The 24048-nt window shown below is 43.5% G+C and overlaps 1 protein-coding gene across 1 annotated transcript in view; it reads right to left on the bottom strand.

The window, feature by feature from the left end:
- Window positions 1-24048, bottom strand: part of LOC127005998 (uncharacterized) — a 111920-nt gene that overhangs the window by 33899 nt on the left and 53973 nt on the right. The window contains exon 3 of the mRNA XM_050875480.1: window positions 18039-18203. Within this exon, the coding sequence (XP_050731437.1) occupies window positions 18039-18203 (165 nt within the window). The remainder of the gene's footprint in view (window positions 1-18038; window positions 18204-24048) is intronic.

The following is a 24048-nucleotide window of genomic DNA, read 5'->3' as shown; positions in this document are numbered from 1 at the left end:
TGTTTGTCTTTCCTGATCATTGTCTTTCTCCTCTTCATTTTCTTTCCTTTTTTTCTCTTCCTCTGATTTCTGACCTCTTCCTCCTCTTCCTCCTCTTCCTACCGTCCCTTGATCCCCTTGTGCCCCTCTTCCTCCTCCTCTTTATTTTCATCCTCATTTTCCTCTTCCTTCACTTTCTCACTTATTTTCCCTCATCACTTAAATATTTTCCTGTTTTTTTTTTGTATTCTGATTTTTTTCTTTTTTTATCCTCCTCTTACTCCTTTTCCTGCTTTTCTTGACCCTTCTCTGCCCATCTCCTCCTCCTCCTCCTCCTCCTCCTCCTCCTCCTCCTCCTCCTCCTCCTCCTCCTCTTTCTCCTCCTTATTTCCCTACACCACCTCCACCACAATCACAACCGCAACCACAACCACCACCATCACCTTCTTCTTCTTCTCGATCTCCTCCTCCTCCTCCTCCTCCTCCTCCTCCTCCTCCTTATTTCCCTACACCACCTCCACCACAATCACAACCGCAACCACAACCACCACCATCACCTTCTCCTCCTTCTCGACCTCCTCCTCCTCCTCCTCCTCTTCATGTGTGGGTTGGGCAGACACTCTCGGTCGACCGGAAGTTGGCTCGCCCTCCCTGCATACTAATGAGAGAAGGAGGAGGAGGAGGAGAAGGAGGAGGAGGAGGAGGCGATGGTGGTCTTGGGGGTGATTGTGGTGGTGGAGATGAAAAAGAAATAGCAGAGGAAAAAAAGGAAAAAATGCAGAGCGAAAAAAGAGAGAATGACGGAGATGGAGCGGAGATGATGAGGAGGAGGAGGAGGAGGAAACGTGGAAGCATGGATCAACAGGCAACAGAGAGTCAACGTCAACTGGAATGTAATGAGGCGGCCTGCTTTTGTGATTGAGTGTGTTCGTCACGGAAATCAGTCAGTCGGTACGTCAGTAAGTCAGTTAGTCAGTCCTTTAATCAGCCAGTCAGTTAGTTAGTTAGTTAGTTAGTTAGGTGTTAGTTAGTTAGTCAGTCAGTCAGTCAATCAGTCAGTCAGTTAGTTAGTTAGTTAGTTAGTTAGTCAGTCAGTCAGTCAGTCAGTCAGTCAGTCAGTCAGTCAGTCAGTCAGTCAGTCAGTCAGTCAGTCAGTCAGTCAGTCAGTCAGTCAGTCAGTCAGTCAGTCAGTCAGTCAGTTTGTCAGTAAGTCAATCATTCTGACAGATTCTGGTAAGTCAGTCAGATGGTCTTCGGCTCATCCGTCAGTACAATCATCATCAGCATCATATATATCATCATTATCATCTGTAAGTCAATCATCATCGAAGTCAGTCAGTCCTCCTTTCAGTCAGTTAGTCATCATCTCAGTCAGCCAGTCTTTTCTGTCAGTCAGTTCTCATTTCAGCCAGTCCTCTAAACACGTTCAGTCAGTTCTCATCTCAGTCGGTCAGTTCTCATTTCCAATCGGTCATTCATCTCAATCAGTCAGTCCTCCTTTCAGTCAGTTAGTCATCATTTCAGTCAGCCAGTCTTTTCTGTCAGTCAGCTCTCATTTCAGCCAGTCCCCGATACACGTTAAGTCAGTTCTCATCTCAGTCGGTCAGTTCTCACTTCCAAACGGTCAATCATCACCTAAGTCAGTCAGTCCTCCTTTCAGTCAGTTAGTCATCATCTCAGTCGGTCTAATCTCATTTCCAATCGGTCATTCATCTCAATCAAGTCCGTCTTCGGTTCACACTCATTCGGCGGCTACGAGACAAAACCCGCTTCATGAATGGGCTGCGTTGCCTCGCCGGGGCCGGAAAGAACCTGCACGGACTGACCCACAAGAACGGAGGCAAGAACTGGACCCGACCACTGCCTGCCGCGGCCTTCTCGGGGGGAGTCGCGGCCGCTATCATGCACACTGGCTGGATACAATGACCCTGATCTGTCTGTCTGTCTGTCTGTCTGTCTTTCGCTGTTTCTATCTCTGTTGCCCCCTCTCTCACATGTAAACACACACACACACACACACACACACACACACACACACACACACGCAAGAGATCGTGTTGATAATGGCAATGACAATAACGCTATGAATGGATGCAAGGTGTGTGTGTGTGTGTGTGTGTGTGTGTGTGTGTGTGTGTGTGTGTGTGTGTGTGTGTGTGTGTGTGTGTGTGTGCATGAATTATTCGGCGCAGCAGCTTCCGGTGGAGAGATTGAGGGGGTGTGTTTGGAGGAGGAGGAGGAGGAGGAGGAGGAGGAGAGGAGAAGGAGGAGGAGGAGGAGGAGGAGAACAGATCAAGGGGTGGGAGTGTCTGAAGGAGAAGTTGGAGGAGAAGAATGAGGAAAAAGAAGGAGGAGGAGGAGGAGGAGGAAGAGACGGAGGAGGACATTTACCTGAGCAATTCACACCTGCTCCACCTCACTAATTGACTGACTGAGCGAGAGAGAGAGAGAGAGAGAGAGAGAGAGAGAGAGAGAGAGAGAGAGAGAGAGAGAGAGAGAGAGAGAGAGAGAGAGAGAGAGAGAGAGAGAGAGAGAGAGAGAGAGAGAGAGAGAGAGAGAGAGAGAGAGAGAGAGAGAGAGAGAGAGAGAGAGAGAGAGAGAGGAAGAAACCCCAACAAAAAAAACCTTATCTAGTATTCTAACCCACACAGTCAAAATGGTATACCAGCATCGCCTATAAATGCTTAGGATCAAGGTTTCTCAAGGTTTTCCAGGTTTCTAAAAGTTTAAAGAGTTCTCAAAATAATTCAGAGTTCTCCAGGTTTAAAGGGTTCTATAGGTTTAAAGGGTTATACAGGTTTAAAGGGTTCTCCAGGTTTAAAAGGGTTCTACAGGTTTAAGAGGGTTCTACAGGTTTTAAAGAGTTCTCCAGGTTTAAAAGGGTTCTACAGGTTTAAAGGATTCTACACGTTTAAAAGGGTTCTACACGTTTAAAAGGGTTCTACACGTTTTAAAGGGTTCTCCAGGTTTAAAGGGTTCTACACGTTTAAAAGGGTTCTACACGTTTAAAAGGGTTCTACAGGTTTAAAGGGTTCTACAGGTTTAAAGGGTTCTACAGGTTTAAAGGGTTCTACAGGTTTAAAGGGTTCTACAGGTTTTAAAGAGTTCTCCAGGTTTAAAGGGTTTCTACACGTTTAAAAGGGTTCTACAGGTCTAAAGGGTTCTACAGGTTTAAAGGGTTCTACAGGTTTAAAGGGTTCTATAGGTCTAAAGGGTTCTACAGGTTTAAAAGGGTTCTACAGGTTTTAAAGAGTTCTCCAGGTTTAAAGGGTTCTACACGTTTAAAAGGGTTCTACAGGTTTAAAAGGGTTCTACAGGTTTAAAAGGGTTCTACACGTTTAAAAGGGTTCTACAGGTTTAAAGGGTTCTACAGGTTTAAAGGGTTTCTACAGGTTTAAAAGGGTTCTACAGGTTTAAAAGGGTTCTACAGGTTTAAAAGGGTTCTACAGGTTAAAAGGGTACTACAGGTTTAAAGGGCTCTATAGTTTTAAAGGGTTCTCCAGGTTTAAAAGGGTTCTACAGGTTTAAAAGGGTTCTACAGGTTTAAAAGGGTTCTACAGGTTTAAAAGGGTTCTACAGGTTTAAAGGGTTCTACAGGTTTAAAGGGTTCTACAGGTTTAAAGGGTTCTACACGTTTAAAAGGGTTCTCCAGGTTTAAAGGATTCTACACGTTTAAAAGGGTTCTACAGGTTTAAAAGGGTTCTACAGGTTTAAAGGGTTCTACAGGTTAAAAGGGTACTACAGGTTTTCCAGGTTACACAGGGACACACAAGGATATAGAGATACTACACCCACGGTCAACAGGTCGGACCCCCTACACGTGGCACCTCTTGAAAATTACTCATTCAACAAATTAATTTCCTATTCATTTAAAGATTTCAATTGTGTTTGACTGAACCACATGCTTGCTCAAATTGGTCCACTCATCCACCGCCCTGTTTGTGAGCCTATAATTTCCTGAACTTGAATTTACCCGGCTAATATCCGGTGGGGCGTTGTCTTACATCAGTTAAAAATAAATACTTTGTCTAAATCGCCGTTGTCAGTCCACTTAACCCATCTACAAGGCTCAATTAAATTCCCACACAGTCTGCATATTTCCGAAGAATGTACGTTTTTTCATTTATTTTTCATTCTTTCTCTGTATATTAGGTTCCTAAGTCCTTGGGTCATTTTAGTCATTCTCCTCTGTATTGCCTCCAAGGAACCTCTATCCTTACTCTAATAGGGGCACCAAAACTGAACAGCATAATCACGGTGAAGCATAACCAGTGCCAAATACAACTTAAGGATAACTTCTGAGATCCGGTTACTTATGCTTCTCGATATGAAACTCAAGCCTATTTGGGCGGATTCTGGCGGTAACAGAAGGATTTATATGTCGAAAATCAGAGTTCACACGCACACACAACCCCCTTTCGATGTTGGAGGTGTCAAGAACTACATTATTCAAGAATCTCAAGTTACCACACATTCCCCAACGATTTCCCAAGATACCATACATTCCCCAACGATTTCCCAAGATACCATACATTTCCCAACGATTTCACAAGCTACCATACATTCCCCAACGATTTCACAAGATACCATACATTCCCCAACGATTTCCCAAGATACCATACATTCCCCAACGATTTCACAAGTTACCACACATTCCCCAACGATTTCACAAGATACCATACATTCCCCAACGATTTCCCAAGATACCATACATTCCCCAACGATTTCCCAAGATACCATACATTCCCCAACGATTTCCCAAGATACCATACATTCCCCAACGATTTCCCAAGATACCATACATTCCCCAACGATTTCACAAGCTACCATACATTCCCCAACGATTTCACAAGCTACCATACATTCCCCAACGTTTCCCCAAGCTACCACACGTACCCCAAGATGTCCCTAAGCTCACACATTTCCCAACGTTTCCCCAAGCAATGCACTCACTACCCCAACCTACACAGACAAGAGCGCATACCCACAAAAAAAACACAACTTATCTACCATTCTGAGCAGCACACGCAAATTGGTATACACTGCGAAGCTTACAAATAGATAACAAGATCCCCCGCTAAAGGGCTACCGCAGGACGGGGCTCGGTAAGGGTTGTAGCAGATGCAGAACAAGGGCCACGGGGCTAAGGGGTAGCATCCATTACCCAAGGGCGACGCTAATAGATACAGGACAAGGAAAAGAAGGTTACCGCAATAAAATATAAAGGGAGACATGAGTGGTTTTAAGAGGGAGGGAGGGAGAGGGATGGAGGGAAGGTGAAGATGGAAGAGGTGGGAGGGATGGAGGTAGTGACTAGTGAGGGAGGGATTGTCGGTGTCTCTCTATTTCTCTCCTCTCCTCTTCCCTTCTCTCTTCTCTTTTCTCTCTTCTCTTCTCTTCTCTTCTCTTCTCTTCTCTTCTCTTCTCTTCTCTTCTCTTCTCTTCTCTTCTCTTCTCTTCTCTCATCTCTTCTCATCTCTTTTCCTCTCTTCTCTTCTCTTTTCACCTCTTCTTTATTTCTTTTCTTTTCTTTTTTTCCCTTTTCCTCTATTTTCTTCTCTCTTCTCCTATTGCACTTGACTCCTATTGCATACACACACACACACACACACACACACACGCACTTATCGATAAAGAAGCGACAGAACGTGATATCATTTAGCGTCCTCACCTGGGTGCCGATGAGGAGGAGGAGGAGGAGGAAGAGGAGGAGGAGGAGGAGGAGGAGGAGGAGGAGGAGGTGGAGGAGAGATAGAGAGAGAGAGAGAGAGAGAGAGAGAGAGAGAGAGAGAGAGAGAGAGAGAGAGAGAGAGAGAGAGAGAGAGAGAGAGAGAGAGAGAGAGAGAGAGAGAGAGAGAGAGAGAAAGCGGAGAAAGAATACCAGCATACCCAAGCATCTTCCCTCCTTAACTACCTCCTCCTCCTCCTCCTCCTCCTTCTCCTCCTTTCCTCCTCCTCCTCCTCCTCTTTCCCCTTCCCCCCATCATCAGTTCCCTTCATTCCTTCATTCCAACCTTTCATCTCTTCCTGTGTTCCTCCTTTTTCATATTATTTTTGTTTCTTTCTTTCTCTCCACTTTTATCCCTCGACCTTTTTTCTCCCTTTCATTTTTTCTTTGCCTATATCTTTCATTTCTAGCATTCTTTTTCATCTATCTCTCCATCTATCTATCTATCTATCTGTCTATCTATCCAACTATTCAGCTTTATATCTATTTTCCTCTTCATTTTATTGTTCTCTCTCTCTCTCTCTCTCTCTCTCTCTCTCTCTCTCTCTCTCTCTCTCTCTCTCTCTCTCTCTCTCTCACACACACACACACACACAATTTCCTTGATCCCAAATAAGTTTTTCAGACACACACACACACACACACACACACACACACACACACACACACACACACTTACACATTCATCTTGCATTGGCGGACACACCTCACGCCTATGTAACGGGGGGAGGAGGAGGAGGAGGAGGAGGAAGGGGTAGCAATGGCGGAAGTGAATATTGAATGAGGAAGGAAGGAAGGAGGGGCAGAAAGATGTGATTGGAAAGAGAAGATAAGGAGAAGGAAAGAAAGGGAAGGAAAAGGATATGAAGAAATGGGTGAACGGAAGAGAATATGAGGAAAAGGAACTGGAAAGAGGGGGAAGAAATGGGAGAAAAAGAGTAGAGAAAGGGAAGAGAAGAGAAGAAGAAATGGGTTAGGATAAGGAGAGAGGTAGAAGAGGGGAAGAAGAAAGGAGAAGGGGAGAAGTGGAAGAGGGGAAGAAGAGGGGAGACCAAGAGTGTGATAAAGGGAAGAAGACGGAAAGAAAAAGGAAGAGGAAAGATGATGAGAGGGGAAAAGAAGTAAATGAAAAGGGGAAGACAAGGAGTGGGAAGGAGGAAGAAGAGGGTAAGGAAAATAAATGGGAAATGAAGAAGGAGGAAAGAGGGAAGGAAAGAGGACAGAAAGAAGAGTGATGAAAGAGGGGAGAAAGAGGAAGTGTAGTTAGTGAATAGGAAAGAGACTGGAGGAAGAGGAGAGATAAGAGATGAGGAAGAAGAAGGGGAGGAAAGGGGAAGAGGAGAGCTAAGAGATGAGGAAGAAGGGGAGGAAAGGGGAGAGAGAAAAAACAGGTTAAGAGTTAGGAAAGAGGATGGTGGAGAGGGAGAGAGAAAAAAGGTACGAGGGAAAAAGATGAAAGAAAAGAGAATGGAAGATGAGGAAGAGATGAGGAAGAAGAAGGGGAAGAAAGGGGGAAGAGAAAATAAGAAGATAAGAATAGGAAAGAGGGTGAAGGAAAGGAGGAAAGTGGAAAAGTACGAGAGGAAAAAGGAAAGAAAGGAAAAAGAAATAAAGGAAAAAATGCACCAATACTTCTACTAACACGCCCATCAACATCACCACCATCATCATCATCATCATCGGCATCACCATCTCAAAATAGACCCTCACACGTTCCCATGAAGACCAACGTGACCTCCCTGCCTGCACTTCAATTGGTCTATTTTTACCTGACCTTATCCCAGCTGACCTCGCTTCACCTGACCTGACCTTAAATAATAGAACACAACATGACACACACACAGAGAGAGAGAGAGAGAGAGAGAGAGAGAGAGAGAGAGAGAGAGAGAGAGAGAGAGAGAGAGAGAGAGAGAGAGAGAGAGAGAGAGAGAGAGAGAGAGAGAGAGAGAGAGACAGACAGAAAAAGACAGGCAAACAGACAGACAGACAGACACAGACAGCATTATGTACGAGTGTCTTCCCATTTTTTTTTTTTTTTTTTTTTACAACAAAGGAGATAGCTCAAGGGCTTGGGGTTGGGGGGTAGGGGGGGCAGCACACCCTTTTCCGGCAACATGACCCCTGCCTGACCTGACCCCCTCCCCCCCTCCCCCTCTCTCTAGCTTTCTCTCTATATCTAGCTATCTCGACGTGTTCCTTCCTCTTTCTTTTGTGTCCTTTTTTTTTGTTCTTTCTTCTCCTTCTTTCTTGCTTCCTGTTCCTGTCTGTCTACCTGTTCATGTTTCTACCTTTAATTTCTTCTTTCTTTTCCTGTTTCTTGCTTCCCGTTCCTGTCTGTCTACCTGTTCATGTTTCTACCTTTAATTTCTTCTTTCTTCTCCCTGTTTCTTGCTTCCAGTTCCTGTCTATCTACCTGTTCATGTTTCTACCTTTAATTTCTTCTTTCTTCTCCCTGTTTCTTGCTTCCCGTTCCTGTCTATCTACCTGTTCATGTTTCTACCTTCTCTTTCTCTCTCTTTTACTCTCTTTGGTTCATCTTCACTCACTTCTATCTTCTTCTTTTTTCTATTCTGTTCTTTCTCCTTACCCATCTTGCTCCTCTTCCTGTCTTCTCCTTACTTCCATCGCCTCCTTATCACTCTTTCTTCTCATAATCATTCTTTTCCCTACTTTTCTTCAGCAAGACGTGTTTTTGTTTCCATATTTTTGGCCGAAACGAATCTTAATACATATGTCGAGAAAACAACCCTAGGAGCTTTCAGGGGCAGATAAAAGTAAAGAAATCTCCTTATGCATTTTTTTTGTGTGAAGAAAGATTAAATGGGAATGTCAAAAAGTATTCTAAGTCGCGTTTTTTTGGTGAGAAAATAAAACGGATGTAAAAACACTTTTCTTAGGTCTAATTATATTTATTGATAAGTAAAAAACGGAATATAAACTCTTCCTCTGCTGTGTTAGGCTTGGCAAACAAAATTCCTGGAAATGAGTCTTTCTAAGCATTTTTAAGGAATGAAATGGAACGAACAAAGGAAGGAAGGAAAGAAAATGAGAAAAGGAATGAAAGGAATGAACAAAATATATCTTTCTGCGTATCTTTTATTAATCTTTTTTGGGGAAAGAAATAAAAAAAAATCTAAAGGCATATATTTCAGTAAACCTTTGTCCCCTTTTTAGGAGTAGACTTGTCACTTTAATTAAGGTCATTTTTGGGGGGGTCAGTAAGAAATAGAATGTTTTGTGTGAGTAATGACCTGTTTCCGGCCAGCCGTCGCCTTGACCTGACCTGACCCCCGCTGGCTGGACGGTCACACATGGACGGGAGCGACACGTGACCTATTTCCTGTAAGATGACCCGGTGTGACCTCGTAAGAAAGGGCGGCGGTGGGTGAGGGGGGATAAAGTGGACGAGGCAGCGAGTGGGGTGGGGGAGTGGGGGTTACGCTGGATGGCTTGAGTGGAGTCGGCTGAGGAGAGAGAGGGTGGGACAGGAGGGGTGGAGTGAGGGAGGAAAAAGGTAAGCTAGTGATTAGTAGTAGTAGTAGTAGTAGTAGTAATTATATTATTGTCATTACTTTTCTTACTGCTGAGATCCATGAAAGGGCATCGCGAGAAAATAAAATAAAATCATAGACCCAATCATACTGGCCCTCGACGAGCAGACAAAAGTTCGTAAAATAAAGAAGACAGCGGCAGTAGAGTAAGGGGAAGAATAAAGAATAAATTACCGGTGTCAACAAGAGAGTCTCATCTGAAGTTACATTCCACATTAATCAAATTTGGAATAAATAAACGGGAAAATAGGGGGGAATAGGGTTGGAAAGAAATAGTGAAGGGGTTAAGGTGAGGATACAATAAAGAAATTAGGATATGTGTGTTTTGTTTTGTTTTCCTTTTTTTTTACCATATAACAAAAAACGATTTAGTCCTGTCTCAACACACACACACACACACACACACACACACACACACACACACACACACACACACACACACACACAATTCCTCCCCCTCCACACACACACATAAAAACACTCAAAAATAACAGTTACGGTTAATTAAGAAGAATTTTGGAAACCAGTCCGTCTGCGAGATGAGCGAAAGAAAAAAAAATTGAAGAAAATCCAAACATCGAATTCAAAAACAACTTCTTTCCTCTTTTCGTCATCCAGTTATTTTCCCCCTGATATCCCCCCGAGGCTGTTCCTGGGGGTGTGGCGTGGGGGGGGAGGGGGGGTAAAGGAGGGAGGAAAAGTAGACTATATAAAAAGAGAAAATATTGAAAATTGTATCTTTGAGTGACATGTGTTGAACTGGAATGCTTTAATGGAGTAGAAACAGTGAAAAGGAGGAAAAGGAGGAGGAGCAGGAGGGGGAGGAAGAGGAGGAGGAGGTGACAAAGGAAAAGGAAAAAGTGAAGGAGTACCAGGAAGAGAAGGAGAAATTTAAGCAGAAAAAAAAAAAAAAAGTAAAAGAAGATAAAGAAGAAGAAGAAGAAGAAGAAGAAGAAGAAGAAGAAGCAGAAGAAGAGGAAGAAGAAGAAGAAAAAGCAGAAGCAGCAGAAGAAAAAAAAGAAGAAGAAGAAGAAGAAGAAGAAGAAGAAGAAGAAGAAGAAGAGGAGGAGGAGGAAGAGGAGGAGGAAGAACACATGTTTTTACCCTATGTCCACGGGTCTATTCTCTCTCCCTCCTTAATGGTTACCTCTCCTCTTCGTCTCCTCTTCCTCTCCTCCGTCTCCCCTTCCCTTTTCTACTTCCTTCTTTCCTTTCCTCTTGATAATGCTTCCTTCACTCTCTCTCTCTCTCTCTCTCTCTCTCTCTCTCTCTCTCTCTCTCTCTCTCTCTCTCTCTTACCCCTCTTTCTCCCCTCTCTTCCTCTTCCTCTTCCCTCTTCGCCTCTCTTCCTCTCCTCCCCTCTTCCCCTCTCTTCCCCTGTGGCCTCTTTCCCCTCAGCACTCCACAGGGAACATTGCCACTGTGTAAATACCCGACTCCTTGAAGCATTATGGGGAGCTGTGCCTTCACACCTATGCCAAGGAAAGAAGGAAAGGAAGGAAGGAAAGGAGGGAAGGAAAGGAGGGGTGGAGGAGTCGAAGGGAGAAAGGATAGAAAGGGGGAAGGAGGGAAGGAAGGAGGGATTGAGGGAAGGAAGGGAGGAACGAAGGACGGAGAAAAGAGAAAGATAGGAAAAAGGGAAGGAAGTGGAGGGAGGGATAGATGGAAAGAAGGAAAGAATGAAGGAGGAAAGGAAATAAGTAATAAAACAAAACAAAAATGAAGAAAGGAGGAAAGGAATATCTCTTTAGAGCTGAGTATGAAGGTAACTACTTTGAGGAAGCTATACGGGTAACCTCTTTAGTGCGGCATGCTGAGTAGGAAGGTAAGGAACTCAAGGAAAGGTTACGGGAAAACCCTCTAGTAATGGGCGCTTAGTAGGAAAGAAAGGAAAGCGAGGACACTACACAGGATATCTCTTTACTGTCGGGTCCTAAGTAGGAAAGCAATGAATTCAAAGATACTATATGTATTATGTTAGTAAATTTGCAGATGATACCAAGATCGGTAGAGTAATTGAGTCGGATCGGGACGCTAGTATTCTCCAAGGTGAACTCAACAGATTGTATGACTGGGCGGATAAATGGCAGATGGAGATCAATGTAGGGAAGTGCAGTATTCTGAGTGTAGGTAGGAACAACCCCTCACATAACTATTGCTTAAATGACACTCTCATAAGTAGGTCTGGGTGCGAGAGGGATTTAGGGGTCTTAGTGAGCTCCGATCTCCGTCCAAGGGCACAATGCATTCAAGCTAGAAATCGAGCTAATAGGGTACTGGGATTTATTTCAAGGAGCGTAAGCAACAGAAGCCCCGAAGTCTTCCTCAAACTATATTTAGCATTAGTTAGACCTCATCTTGACTATGCGGTTCAGTTCTGGTCAACTTACTATAGAATGGATATCAAAATGTTAGAATCGGTGCAGAGGAGGATGACTAAGATGATTCAGGGGTTGAGAAACTTGCCATACGAGGAAAGACTCAAACAGTTAAACTTGCATTCTCTAGAAAGGCGAAGGGTGCGTGGAGACATGATCGAGGTTTATAAATGGATGAAGGGCTTTAATAAGGGAGACATTCATAAGGTTTTGTTGGTAGGAGAACCGGGTAGGACACGAAGTAATGGGTTTAAACTGGATAAATTCAGATTCAACAGGGACATAGGCAAAAATTGGTTTACTAACAGGGTGGTGGATGAGTGGAATAGGCTTAGCAGTCATGTGGTGAGTGCCAATACAATTGTCACATTCAAAAATAGATTAGATAAATTCATGGACAGCGATATTAGGTGGGGTTAGATACACGGGAGCTTCTCGCATCACCTATTTCTAAAGGTCAAACAGGGGGTCAGTCGGATTCTAATGAGTATTTCTTCAGGTTCATGGTACACAAGAAGAATCACACTACCACCAGGGTCATAAAACTACCCCTGGAAATGCCCACAACTCCTACGAAAGCCTTGTCAAATATGTGTTCTTGGCCGGCGAAATGTCTCCTAATACGACCAATCTTTAGCTTGGTTTGATGAGTAAAGAAAGGAAGGAGAGAACACTACACAGGATATTTCTTTATTGTTGGGTGCTAAGTAGGAAAGCAATGAATTCAAGGAAACTATGAATCACTTGACCATAACGTAATATACTGTGCATTTCGATTTGAGGCTGTGTTAGTCTGTAGGACCGGCGGACTTTTGGGACAACACACAGACTAGACGAGCTGCTAATGAGGTGTGGGTGGAGAGTGTTAGCGGAAGACACTCATAACGAGGTAGTTCATGAGTGTCTGTGAAGGAAAGATAGGATACTGAACAGAGCCTCGGTAATATAGAGTCCCTAAGATTAAGAAGAGGAGGAGGAGGAGGAGGAAAAGGAGGAGGAGGAGGAGGAAGAGGAAGGCAACACAACACAACAAATCCGTAGAGACCAGTATGACACACACACACACACACACACACACACACACACACACACACGCGCGCGCAGAAAATCTTTCTCTCTCTCTCTCTCAAGCAACACAACTAAACGAATAAAGAAGAAGAACAAGAACAAGAAGAACAAAAAGAAAAAGAAGAAGAAGAAGAAGAAGAAGAAGAAGAAAAGAGAGAGAGAGAGAGAGAGAGAGAGAGAGAGAGCGAGAGAAGACACGTGTCCCGACAAAGCTGGCTCTCTGGTCAGGATTAACTCTCTCTCTCTCTCTCTCTCTTCTCCCTTACTTCCTTTTTACCTCCATCTCCCTTACTCCTTCCCCTCTCTTCCTTCCCCTCCCTCCTCTTTCCTATAAGCACCATTCCCCTCACTCTCTCCTCTCTCCCTTCCCTCAATCTCCCTTCATCCTCTCGCCATCACTCCCTCCTCTCTCTCCCTTTTCTCCTTTCCTCATTCTCTCACCTCTCCCTATTTTTTTCTCTCTCCCTTTTGTTTTCTCTAGTCCCTAACACAACTCTAGTTTAATCCCAAGTGAGAGAGAGAGAGAGAGAGAGAGAGAGAGAGAGAGAGAGAGAGAGAGAGAGAGAGAGAATGGTGACAAAAGTTCCCATTACTTTTGTTGTCAGGTCTGCAAAGTCAGTGTCTCTCTCTCTCTCTCTCTCTCTCTCTTGATGTATTCATTTATTCATGGCCGTTCATGTCATCCTCAAAGCGTCATTCATTGTCCTCCTATCCTCCTCCTGCTCCTCCTCCTCCTCCTCTTCCTTCTCCTCCTCTCTCTCCTCACCTTCTCTTCCCTATATTTAAAAGTCCTAAACGCGAAATAATTTAGTCTCTGGTTACCGTGTCAGTGCCTCTCAATAGCTCTCCTCTTTGATATATTCGTAATACAAGCTCTCCCTTCCTCGGGCTTCCCCCTGATGTCAGTTCCAGCAGTCGTCTCTCCGTCCGTCATATCCTGTCTTTGCTGTCTATGAACCACTCCTACGCTGAAGTGGCTACATCCAACATATAATAACGATCCCCTTTCCTTTCTCGTAGTTCCCTCGTTTTGTCGCGGTTTTTTTTCCTCATTCCTGTTCGTCTCCTTTCCGCTTAAGTGGCTACATTCCACAAATAGTAACCATCCTCTTTCCTTTCTCATAATTCCCTCGTCGCGTCGTTTTTTTATTTCCTCATTCACGTTCGTCTCCTTTCCGTTTTCTTGTTTTTCCTTGTTTGTTCATATGTCCCAAATAGGATAGAGGTTAATGGCTATATCCAGCTTATATTAATTTTATCTTTTTCCCTTTTCATAACTCCCACACTTCGTCTTTTTTCCTCATTAATCTCCATCTCCTCAATTTTTTTTTTCCTTGTCTATTCTTAGGTGTCGGAAAATAGGATACGGGTTATTGGCTATATCTATGAACAACAACTTATCTTCTCTCCTGCCTCATAATTCCTTCTTGTCTTCGTCTTTCTTCCTCTTTCCTTCCATCTCCTCTTCTTTTCTTTCCCCCTTTATGTTCGTATAAGTATAGCGCAAATAGGATAAGAAAGGTTTGGCAAATGGCGAAGTATGTGGGATTCAACGAAGGCGAGAAACGGTTTAGATGTCGTTAGTTTTATTCAGCTTGTATAGAAGATGGCGCCACTATAAACACTTGCCTGCGCCATGACGGGCTGGGGCCGAACACCATCCAGGCCCCTCAAGCAAGCCTACCAGCGCTATAGGCGTAAAAAATAAAATAAATAAAATAAATAAATAAATAAATTAAGTGATGTTTCTCAGTAAGGTTGAGCTTGAATTACAGATCCTATTGATACATCTCTCATCCTTGGCTTTCTAGTTTTTGTTTTTGTTTTTGTTTTTGTTGTTGTTGTTGTTGTTAATCGGATGAGAAAAGTACACTGAAAAGTTCTGGAAGGATAATAAGGAGGATGACGAACGGAAATGGATGGAATCAAGCGGGGATTAAAAAAATGACCGGAATGTTGAAAAAGATGAAAGTTAAGATTCGTTTTAGGTCCGTGCCAGTATCTCATTACCTACCTTATGAAACATCAGTATCTCTTCATATATCTTTTCTACAAACCTTCAACACTCATGGAAACGCTTTGAAAATCAAATTCAAGGACTTTTTTTATTACTCTTGAAAATAGGGGATAATGTTTACGAAAGCGTGTCGCCTCCTCTGGCGGCGGTGCAGCCGGTGTTGCGAGAAATACCTCCTTGCTGAAATAAGTCATATACATGTGGAGGGGGGTCCAGGGGGGGCGTAGCCCCCCTGGTTAGAAGGGGGGGTCGAGGGGGGCGCAGCCCCCCCGTTAGTAGGTCGTAAAGTTCGGTTGGAGTAGTTTAAATATGCTCCCCGACCCTAAACCCTCTGCGAGCTATTTTACGGCTGCGGCGGGTGCAGCGTCGTCGCGGCCGCCGCCAGAGGAGGCGACGCGCTTCCGTAAACATTATCCCCTATTTTCAAGAGTAAAAAAAAAGTCCTTGAATTGGATTTTCAAAGCGTTTCCATGACTGTTGAAGGTTTGTAGAAAAGATATATGAAGAGATACTGATGTTTCATAAAGTAGATTATGAGATACTGGCACGGACCTAATACGAATCTTTACCAAGATGAAGAATAAGATGAATCAATCTCTAGACACAAACTGATAAGGACTTACACGATGACAAGAATTATTTCTCTCGCAGACGTATCTTCGTTAGAGTCTGGGCAAAAATATCGTGTCCTCCCGCCCGAAGAAAATGGTACAACGAAAGGGCACACTAAGAGAGACAAGCACGCTCCCATATTTTCCCCATCGGTTTCTCTAACATGCAAGGGTACGAGACTAGACGCCACACCGGGCACCACAAACACTAACAACACCATAGCGCTAATTCATTTTTACTCTTGAAACCATTATCATAATTTATTAAGGTTACGATGATTTTTTTTTTCGCTAACGAGTTTAAAATTTTTCTCTTAGTTACTCATCCACTAGAATTTCGCCTTTATTTACTCTACTCGGGTAAGTTTCAAAGAGTCATCCATTGTTGTTTACCAAAATAGAGTAGAAAATAAAAGTACAGATGTAGAGGTTGAGTAACTAAGATGATTTTTAACTACTCGATTACTGAAAAAAAATCACCCTATATTTAATAAAATCATCGTTTGGTGTTCTGAATAAAATTAAGCTGAAGCCGTGTCTTGTAGTTGTATTTGCATTGCTTATGTGAAGGTAAGAATACACTGAGAAATAAGTTCACTCCCCATTCCCATTTTTTTTTCTTATATGCAGAAAAAATAATAAGTAAATTGTTTCCTCTCGTTTGCGGAAGGAATGATAATGAGAACTTCTTGTCTCCGATGCTAATGTGGAGGTAAAAGAGAACAGTAAAAGAAATAAACTCGCTCTCCTTTCCTGTGCTTTCTTTCCATCTAATCAAAATAAATAATAGCTACGTTTATCTCGTCTGCAGAAACACTAATGACAATAATGACTTGATTCTTATGTTTGCGTGTAAGTAAAAAGGCGCACTGAGAGACGAACTCGCTCCCTGACCTGTGTTTTCTCTTATCTGAAGGAAAATAAAAACTAATGAAAAGTAAATTCTGTCTTGCCTGCAGAAATAAAAACAGTAATAACTTGTTCGTAATGTTTGAGGGCAGGTAAACGGTTCCACTAAGAGAGACAAACTCGCTCGCTTGCCTAATGCTTTCTCTAATCTGCTGAAAGAAAAATGCTTAATGCTTTTCTTTCGTCTAAATAAAGAAGAAAGAATAACACTAATAACGCTGTGTTTTCGATGCTAATGTGTAGGTAAAAGGATTCACGATAAGAGACAAACTCGATCCCTCTCTCGCTCATCCCAGAAATTAAAAAAATATATAATAATAATGATAACTTGAAAATTCTGGCACTGTACAGCTTGTATAACCTTAACCACCACACTAAAATCCTGGAAATGGTTGGTGGTGTGTGTGTGTGGGGGGGGGGGGGAGTTAGAGAATAGTCAGGCAATGCATAACTTGAAATCGAACCCTGCATACTATAAACCTGTACCCTCTATAAACTACCTTCTGTATACGCGTACTCACCACATTAACGCATTACGGAGAGATGCTGGCGGTGAGGTTGTGCACAGGAGAATAATCCAGCATGGTATAGCTTAACTTGAAACCTAATCCTGCATACAATAAGCCCGTACCCTCCAACCCGCAATAATCTACCTTCTGTCAAAGTGTACTTACCACATTGACAAGGTCCTAAAAGATGCTGGCGATGAGGTTTTGCATGAGAGAATAAAAAAAAGTCTGGCATAACATAACTTGAAATATAACCCTACATACTCAAAACCTGTCATCTCTAACCCTGTACACTCTACCTTCTGTCTTATGTGTACTCACCCCATTGATGAACTCCTGGATATGGTGGGCGGTGGTGTTGTGCATAATAAAATAGACAGGTAGAACATAACTTGAAATATAGCCATACATACTCAAAACCTGTGCCCTCAACCCCTCTATAATCTACCTTCTGTCTTACGTGTACTCACCACATTGATGAACTCCTGAATATGGTGGGCGGTGGTGTTGTGCATAATAAAAGAGGCAGGTAGAACATAACTTGAAATGTAGCCCTACATACTCAAAACCTGTGCCCTCAACCCCTCTATAATCTACCTTCTGCTCTACGTGTTCTCACCCCACTGATGAACTCCTGAATATGGTGAGCGGTGGTGTTGTGCATTGTAAAATAGACGGGTAGAACACAACTTGAAATATAGCTCTACATACTCTAAACCTGTGCCCTCAACCCCTCTATAATCTACCTTCTGTCTTACGTGTACTCACCCCATTGATGAACTTGATATGGTGAGCGGTGGTGTTGTGCATAATAAAATAGACGGGTAGAACACAACTTGAAATATAGCTCTACATACTCTAAACCTGTGCCCTCGACCCCTCTATAATCTACCTTCTGCTCTACGTGTACTCACCCCATTCATGAACTCCTGGATATGGTGAGCGGTGGTGTTGTGCATAGTAAAATAGACAGGTAGAACATAACTTGAAACATAGGGCTGTATTTTAAGACACCATCGCTTCTCACATCATCTATTTCTAAAGGTCAAAGAGGGGATCAATCGGGTTTTCATGAGCTTTTTTTAAGGTTCAAGGCGCAGAAGAAGGGTCAAACTACCACCAGGGTCATAAAACTACCCCTGGAAAGGCCTACAGCTCCTACGAAATCCATGTCAAATATGTGAACTTGGGCGACGAAATATTTTAAAATACGACCCATAGCTCTACATACTCTAAACCCGTGCCCTCAACCCCTCTATAATCTACCTTCTGCTCTACGTGTACTCACCACATTGACGAAGTCCTGGAAGGTGATGGCGGTGGTGGTGGGTGTGAGGGCCTTGGCGGCGAGCTGCTCCCTCTTGTGCAGATCCACGGCCGCCACAAACTCCGGGTGGACGAGGGCGTTGCGGAAGTCCGGCCAAGGGATCTCACCGAAGCCCTCGAGGTCAAACTGTAGAGGTAGAAGATGATTTGTTACTTGCTGCTGCGGACGCGAAGATGGAGGGAAGAAGCGATAATGAGAGAGTGTAGTAAGTGGTTCAAACTGCATATGAAAGGAAGAAGCGATGGTGAGGGAAGAAAGAAAGTGGAAGAAGAAGAGATGGTGTGTGACTTAGTGGTGGAATCATATATGTGGTTTTTTTTTTACAACAAAGGAGACAGCTCAAGGACACACACAAAAAGGAAACAATAATATAAAAAAAAGCCCGCTACTCGCTGCTCCTAAAAAAAGAATCAAAAGAGGTGGCCGAAAGAGAGGTCAGTTTCGGGAGGAGATAAGGATTGACGAAAGAAGAGAAGGTGAAAGAGCAAAGCGTGGAGGAGGAGGAGGAGGAGGAAGAGGAGGAGGAGGAGGAGGAGGAGGTGATGTGTTATTGGTGGAGACGTAAGGGTGGAGGGAAGTGAGATGATAAGGGAGCAAACTGTGGAGGAGGAAATGGTGTGTTACTTGCAAGTGGAGTCGCGAAATTGGACGGAAGAAGAGACGGTAAGAAAGCATAGACAATGAAGTGTATGGGACAGATTGTGGCACTGAAAGGAAAAGAAAGACATCGCGGACTTTTTTGTTGCTTCTTCTTCTTTTTTTACTTTTTTTTTGGTTCTTCCTTTTTATATGTCCTTAAGTTACCTCCTTTACTGAAAAAAAAATACTAGCTATATCTAATGTATGTATTTACGTAGTTATTGCTCTAGTTGCCGAAGAACGTAGTTGGACGAGAGAGAGAGAGAGAGAGAGAGAGAGAGAGAGAGAGAGAGAGAGAGAGAGAGAGAGAGAGAGAGAGAGAGAGACCATATTTGTATTTAATTGCAATATGTAAAATGTAAAAAGAAAGAAAGAAAAAAAAGGAGAGAGAGAGAGAGAGAGAGAGAGAGAGAGAGAGAGAGAGAGAGAGAGAGAGGGGGTGGGGGGGGGGGGGGAAAGAACAGTCAGTGAGCGTCAGTGAACCTTGTAAAGAGCCACCCGCGTCCCACCACCACCACCACCACTCTTGCCTTGCTGCCTCCCTGCCTGCCTTGCCTGCCTCCTCAACCATGTCCCCCCATACCGCTGACACCACCACCACAACCACCACTGCTATCAACACCAACATCAACACCACCTCTAACACTGCCCCTACCGTCACCACCACCACTATCACTACTATCAACACTATCAACATCAACACCACCCTTAACACTGCCCCTACCGTCACCACCATCACTGAGATTATCACCAATAACACTAACGCGATCTTATTGATGAGGATAAAACCAATACTACTACTACTACTACCACCACTACTCCTATCAACACTATCAACACCAGCATCAACACCACCCTTAACACTGCCCCTTACCGTCACCACCATCACTGAGATTACCACCACTAACACTAACGCGATCTTATTGATGAGGATAAAACCAATACTACTACTACTACCACCGCTACTCCTATCAACACTATCAACACCAGCATCAACACAACCAATACTACTACTACCACCACTACTACTATCAACACCAGCATCAACACCACCTCTAACACTGCCCCTACCGTCACCACCATCACTGAGATTACCACCACTAACACTAACGCGATCTTATTGATGAGGATAAAACCAATACTACCACCACCACCACCACCACCACTACTACTATCAACACCAGCATCAACACCACCTCTAACACTGCCCCTACCGTTACCACCATCACTGAGATTACCACCACTGTAGACTAGGATTTTCACACTAACGCGATCTTATTGATGAGGATAAAACCAACACTTCCTAACGAAAGATGTGTATATGCCAGACAGTTTCTTCAGACACTGCCACCATCTTCAGCGGTAAGATAGTAAGATGGTGGCGGAGTTCATCGAAAAGGTTTGGGAAATAAATATCTTTCATCTGTAAGTGTGTGTTTTATTCTCATTATCAACACTACAAGTCACTACCACCACTGTCATCAATACTACCACTACCACCACCACCATAACCAACATCAACATCATCCCCATTATATCCATCATTATTATCAGTACTGTCATTACCACAATCATTGCCATCTCTCTCTCTCTCTCTCTCTCTCTCTCTCTCTCTCTCATCCACCTCAATCCCCATTCTTACCCTCTGTCTCTGTTTGTCAGTCTGTCAATCTGTCTTTCTTCCTGTATGTATTTCTATCCGTCTGTCTGTGTTTTATTGACCATATTTATTTCAGTGGAATCAGAACGCTGATCTTAAAATGATGCCTCCCCGTACATACAAATTCATATATATCCATACATACACTAACCAATACAAAAATAAGTAGAGAAGAGAGGAAATAAAAACAGAAAGAAAGAAGGAAAGGCGCAAATAAAGAAAGCAATATATCAATAAGTAATTAACTAACAACTAAATAAATAAACACATAAGTGGACGAGTAAGCACAAAAATAAATGTATAAATAAAATAGTCCCGGCCAGTGATACTACGGCGTGTGTGTTGCGTTAAATTCGAGGTTTCAAAGTATATTGAAAATGCAGATGACTCGGCGTGCTGGGCTAAGGCGACCCTTTGTTAACGCCTCCCCTCGGCCGGCGACAAAAGGCCTCAATTACCCCGCCTCCTCCACCACCAGGGGCGGCGGCGGCAGTAGTGGTGGTGGTGGAGGTAGAGCCCGTCACCCCTCGTTTTCTCTCTTTTTTTCTACGGTAAATGAGGCAGAGAGAGGAAAAACAAAATACGATAACAAAAAAATCTTTCATCTCTCTCCTCCGGAACTATGAATGCAAAAACGTATCGATGTGTTGCGTTTTCGTCTGCGGTAAATGAGGCAGAGAAGGGCAAGACTAGACAAAACACAAAGGTAATCTCCTGACGCTCAACTCCTATACGAAGAATACAGGTAACATTTTTTTTCACGATAAAAAAAAGACACGATAAAAAAAAAACGTAAAAATTAAGAAAGAGAAAGTCAGACAAGTAATACGCGTAAGAAATAGTAGGAAAACCCCGCATTGTTCTGTTGATGTAAGAGAAATGCAGAAAGAATGATCAGTTTTAATTCGTCATGGGTCTTGTTTTTTCTCTTCTTTTCCGTAAGAGAAAGGAAGGTTGCTGCAGAGTTTACCAGTGAAAGATATGAAAGAGTGAAGATACTGCTTAGCTCTTGCATTAGAAAGTTGGACTGAAGATTAATGAGTTAAAATAAAAAGTCGTATTCAGCGACGGGTGGAGTCATACAATCAATAAGTTCAAAAAAGCTGCTGGCATCAAAGTAGTTACATACGTAGAGTAATATAGAAAACATGACGGCAGGCTTTAAGGGACAGAAGACACACAGTAAGAGGAGAAAAGTTGATAAAACGAATTTGAAGGCACAATGCAAGGGATCTTTTCGGCTTTAGATACTTTGTAGATTAACATAACTTCCTTGATAATGTTATGTTTAAGTGCTTAAGAATAGTGTGTTGGACTGCAGAATAAGCCCCATAAAGAGTCTGCAAGAGGTCAGTAAGAAATGAGGAAACACTAGTGGTCATTGTGGTGGCGGTGGTGGGTGGTGGAACAGTGGTAGTGGCGGCGGTGGGGGAGGGGCGGTAGTGGTGGAGGTGGCGGCGGGGGTGCTGGTGGTGGTAGTGGTGGTCAAGGGGCGATGGTGGCGGTGGTGGGTGGAGGAATAGTGGTGGAGGTGGCGGTGGGGGAGGGGTGGTAGTGGTGGAGGTGGAGGTGGTGGTGCTGGTGGTGGTAGTGGTGGTCAAGGAGGGGGGGGGGGGGAGCGGTGGGACATGGTCTGGTGACGCCCTGAGCCAAGACTCGCTCACTTGACCAAACATTTTTGACCAGCGACACTTTTGTCTTATTAAAGCACTGGCCTTGAACAGGTGAAGAGGGGGGGAGGGGGAGGACAGACACACAGACAGACAACACAGACACCCACGATGCATCACACACAGATAGATTGATGGATAAATAGATAGAGATAGATAGCATAATTAACCACGCTTGCAAAATAGTGTGAAGATATGAAGTTAAAGCTATATAGAAAAATAAGAAACTAACACACACACACACACACACACACACACACACACACACACACACACACCAAAACGTTCACCTACTATTCACGGCAAGAAAGGTTAATTAATTGACTCCCCAAAGCCATACCTTGAAAAATAAAAGTTAAGTCCTTTCACTCGTAAACATCAGCCAATACTTTCACTTCAGATCACCTGGAAACCTTGACCTAATCTAACCTAACCAAACCGTATGCGTAAGCTCCTGAGATATACCCGAAAACCAGAACTATGACATACAAAACTCTACCTAACACAACGCACCTCCTTAATTAAGAGACCTGGACAACCTATCAATGCGGCCAACTGTACAGCTATGGCATAGGAAACTTTACCTAATACAACTAACCTCAAGCACCTGACTATTAGAGAAAAATTAGAACCATGATATGCAATACTCTACCCTACTAACCTTAAAACGACTGGCTAATTTGAAAACTATGATAATTGTGACATACAAAACTATACCTAACACAACTAAACTCAGAACATCTGTACTGCATATCAGCACAACTAACTAGGCAATGCTGGAGACAAACACGAGTCATACACACAAGAAACGAATGGAAAAATAGGTTCATGCTGGGTCAGATACACAAACCAAAGTCCCACATGCAAGCAACGACTGGATAGCCAAATTCTTGCTTAGTCAGACAGGCACAAGAAAACCAACAGGCTGCTTTATATACCTATCAGAGGATGTCACATATAAAAAGAAACAGACACAGGGACGGGGAAAAGATGAAGGAGGGAGGTCGACGCGAAGGAGGAATAACTCCCGGAAAGGAAGGAAGGAAGAGAGAGAAAAGAAATACGTGAAAATAAGGCGTAAGGAAAAAAGTTACTGATCAGCTGAAGTGGAGGTTGTCAGCGGATGAAAGGAAGGAAGAAAGAAGCGAGGGCAGGAAAATGGAGGAAAATAGGAAGTGACAGAACGGATGGTGAGGAAAAAACGGAGAGAGAGAGAGAGAGAGAGAGAGAGAGAGAGAGAGAGAGAGAGAGAGAGAGAGAGAGAGAGAGAGAGAGAGAGAGAGAGAGAGAGAGAGAGAGGAAGAGACAGCGACAGCTAAACAGAAAGATTAAGACAGTTTTATACATGAGAAACACACACACACACACACACACACACACCGGAACTGCTTTCATCCTCTTGTGTGTGTGTGTGTGTGTGTGTGTGTGTGTGTGTGTGTGTGTGTGTGTGTGTGTGTGTGTGTGTGTGTGTGTGTGTGTGTGTGTGTGAAGACAATGGATGAAGGTAACGGATGAGGTGAGACGAGGTGAGGTATTAGTGGTAGTGGTGGTGGTGTTAGTGGTGGTGGTGGTGGTATAAGTGGTGGTGGTAGTGGTGGTGGTGGAGGAGGCGATGGTGATGGTGGTGGTTGTTGTGATATTTGTGGTGGAGATGGTGGTGAGTGTTGTGGTGATATTATTGGTGGGGGTGGAGGTGGTGGTGGTGGTGGTGGGGGTGGAGGTGGAGGTGGTGGTGGTGGTGGTGGTGGGGGTGATTGCATGTTGATTTGTCTCTCTTAGTATGTTTTGCTCCATGTGTGTGTGTGTGTGTGTGTGTGTGTGTGTGTGTGTGTGTGTGTGTGTGTGTGTGTGTGTGTGTGTGTGTGTGTGTGTGTGTGTGTGTGTGTGTGTGTGTGTGTGTGTGTGTGTGTGAGGCTTTAAAACACAGAACAATACGTACACTTCCTTGTCTTAATTCGCCTTTCATCCTCTCTATTCCTTCTCTTCCCTCTCTAGTTTATTT

Source organism: Eriocheir sinensis, chromosome 31, assembly GCF_024679095.1.
Source record: "Eriocheir sinensis breed Jianghai 21 chromosome 31, ASM2467909v1, whole genome shotgun sequence".
Classification (NCBI taxonomy): Eukaryota; Metazoa; Arthropoda; class Malacostraca; order Decapoda; family Varunidae; genus Eriocheir; species Eriocheir sinensis.
This window is presented reverse-complemented; position numbering and strand designations above follow the sequence as displayed.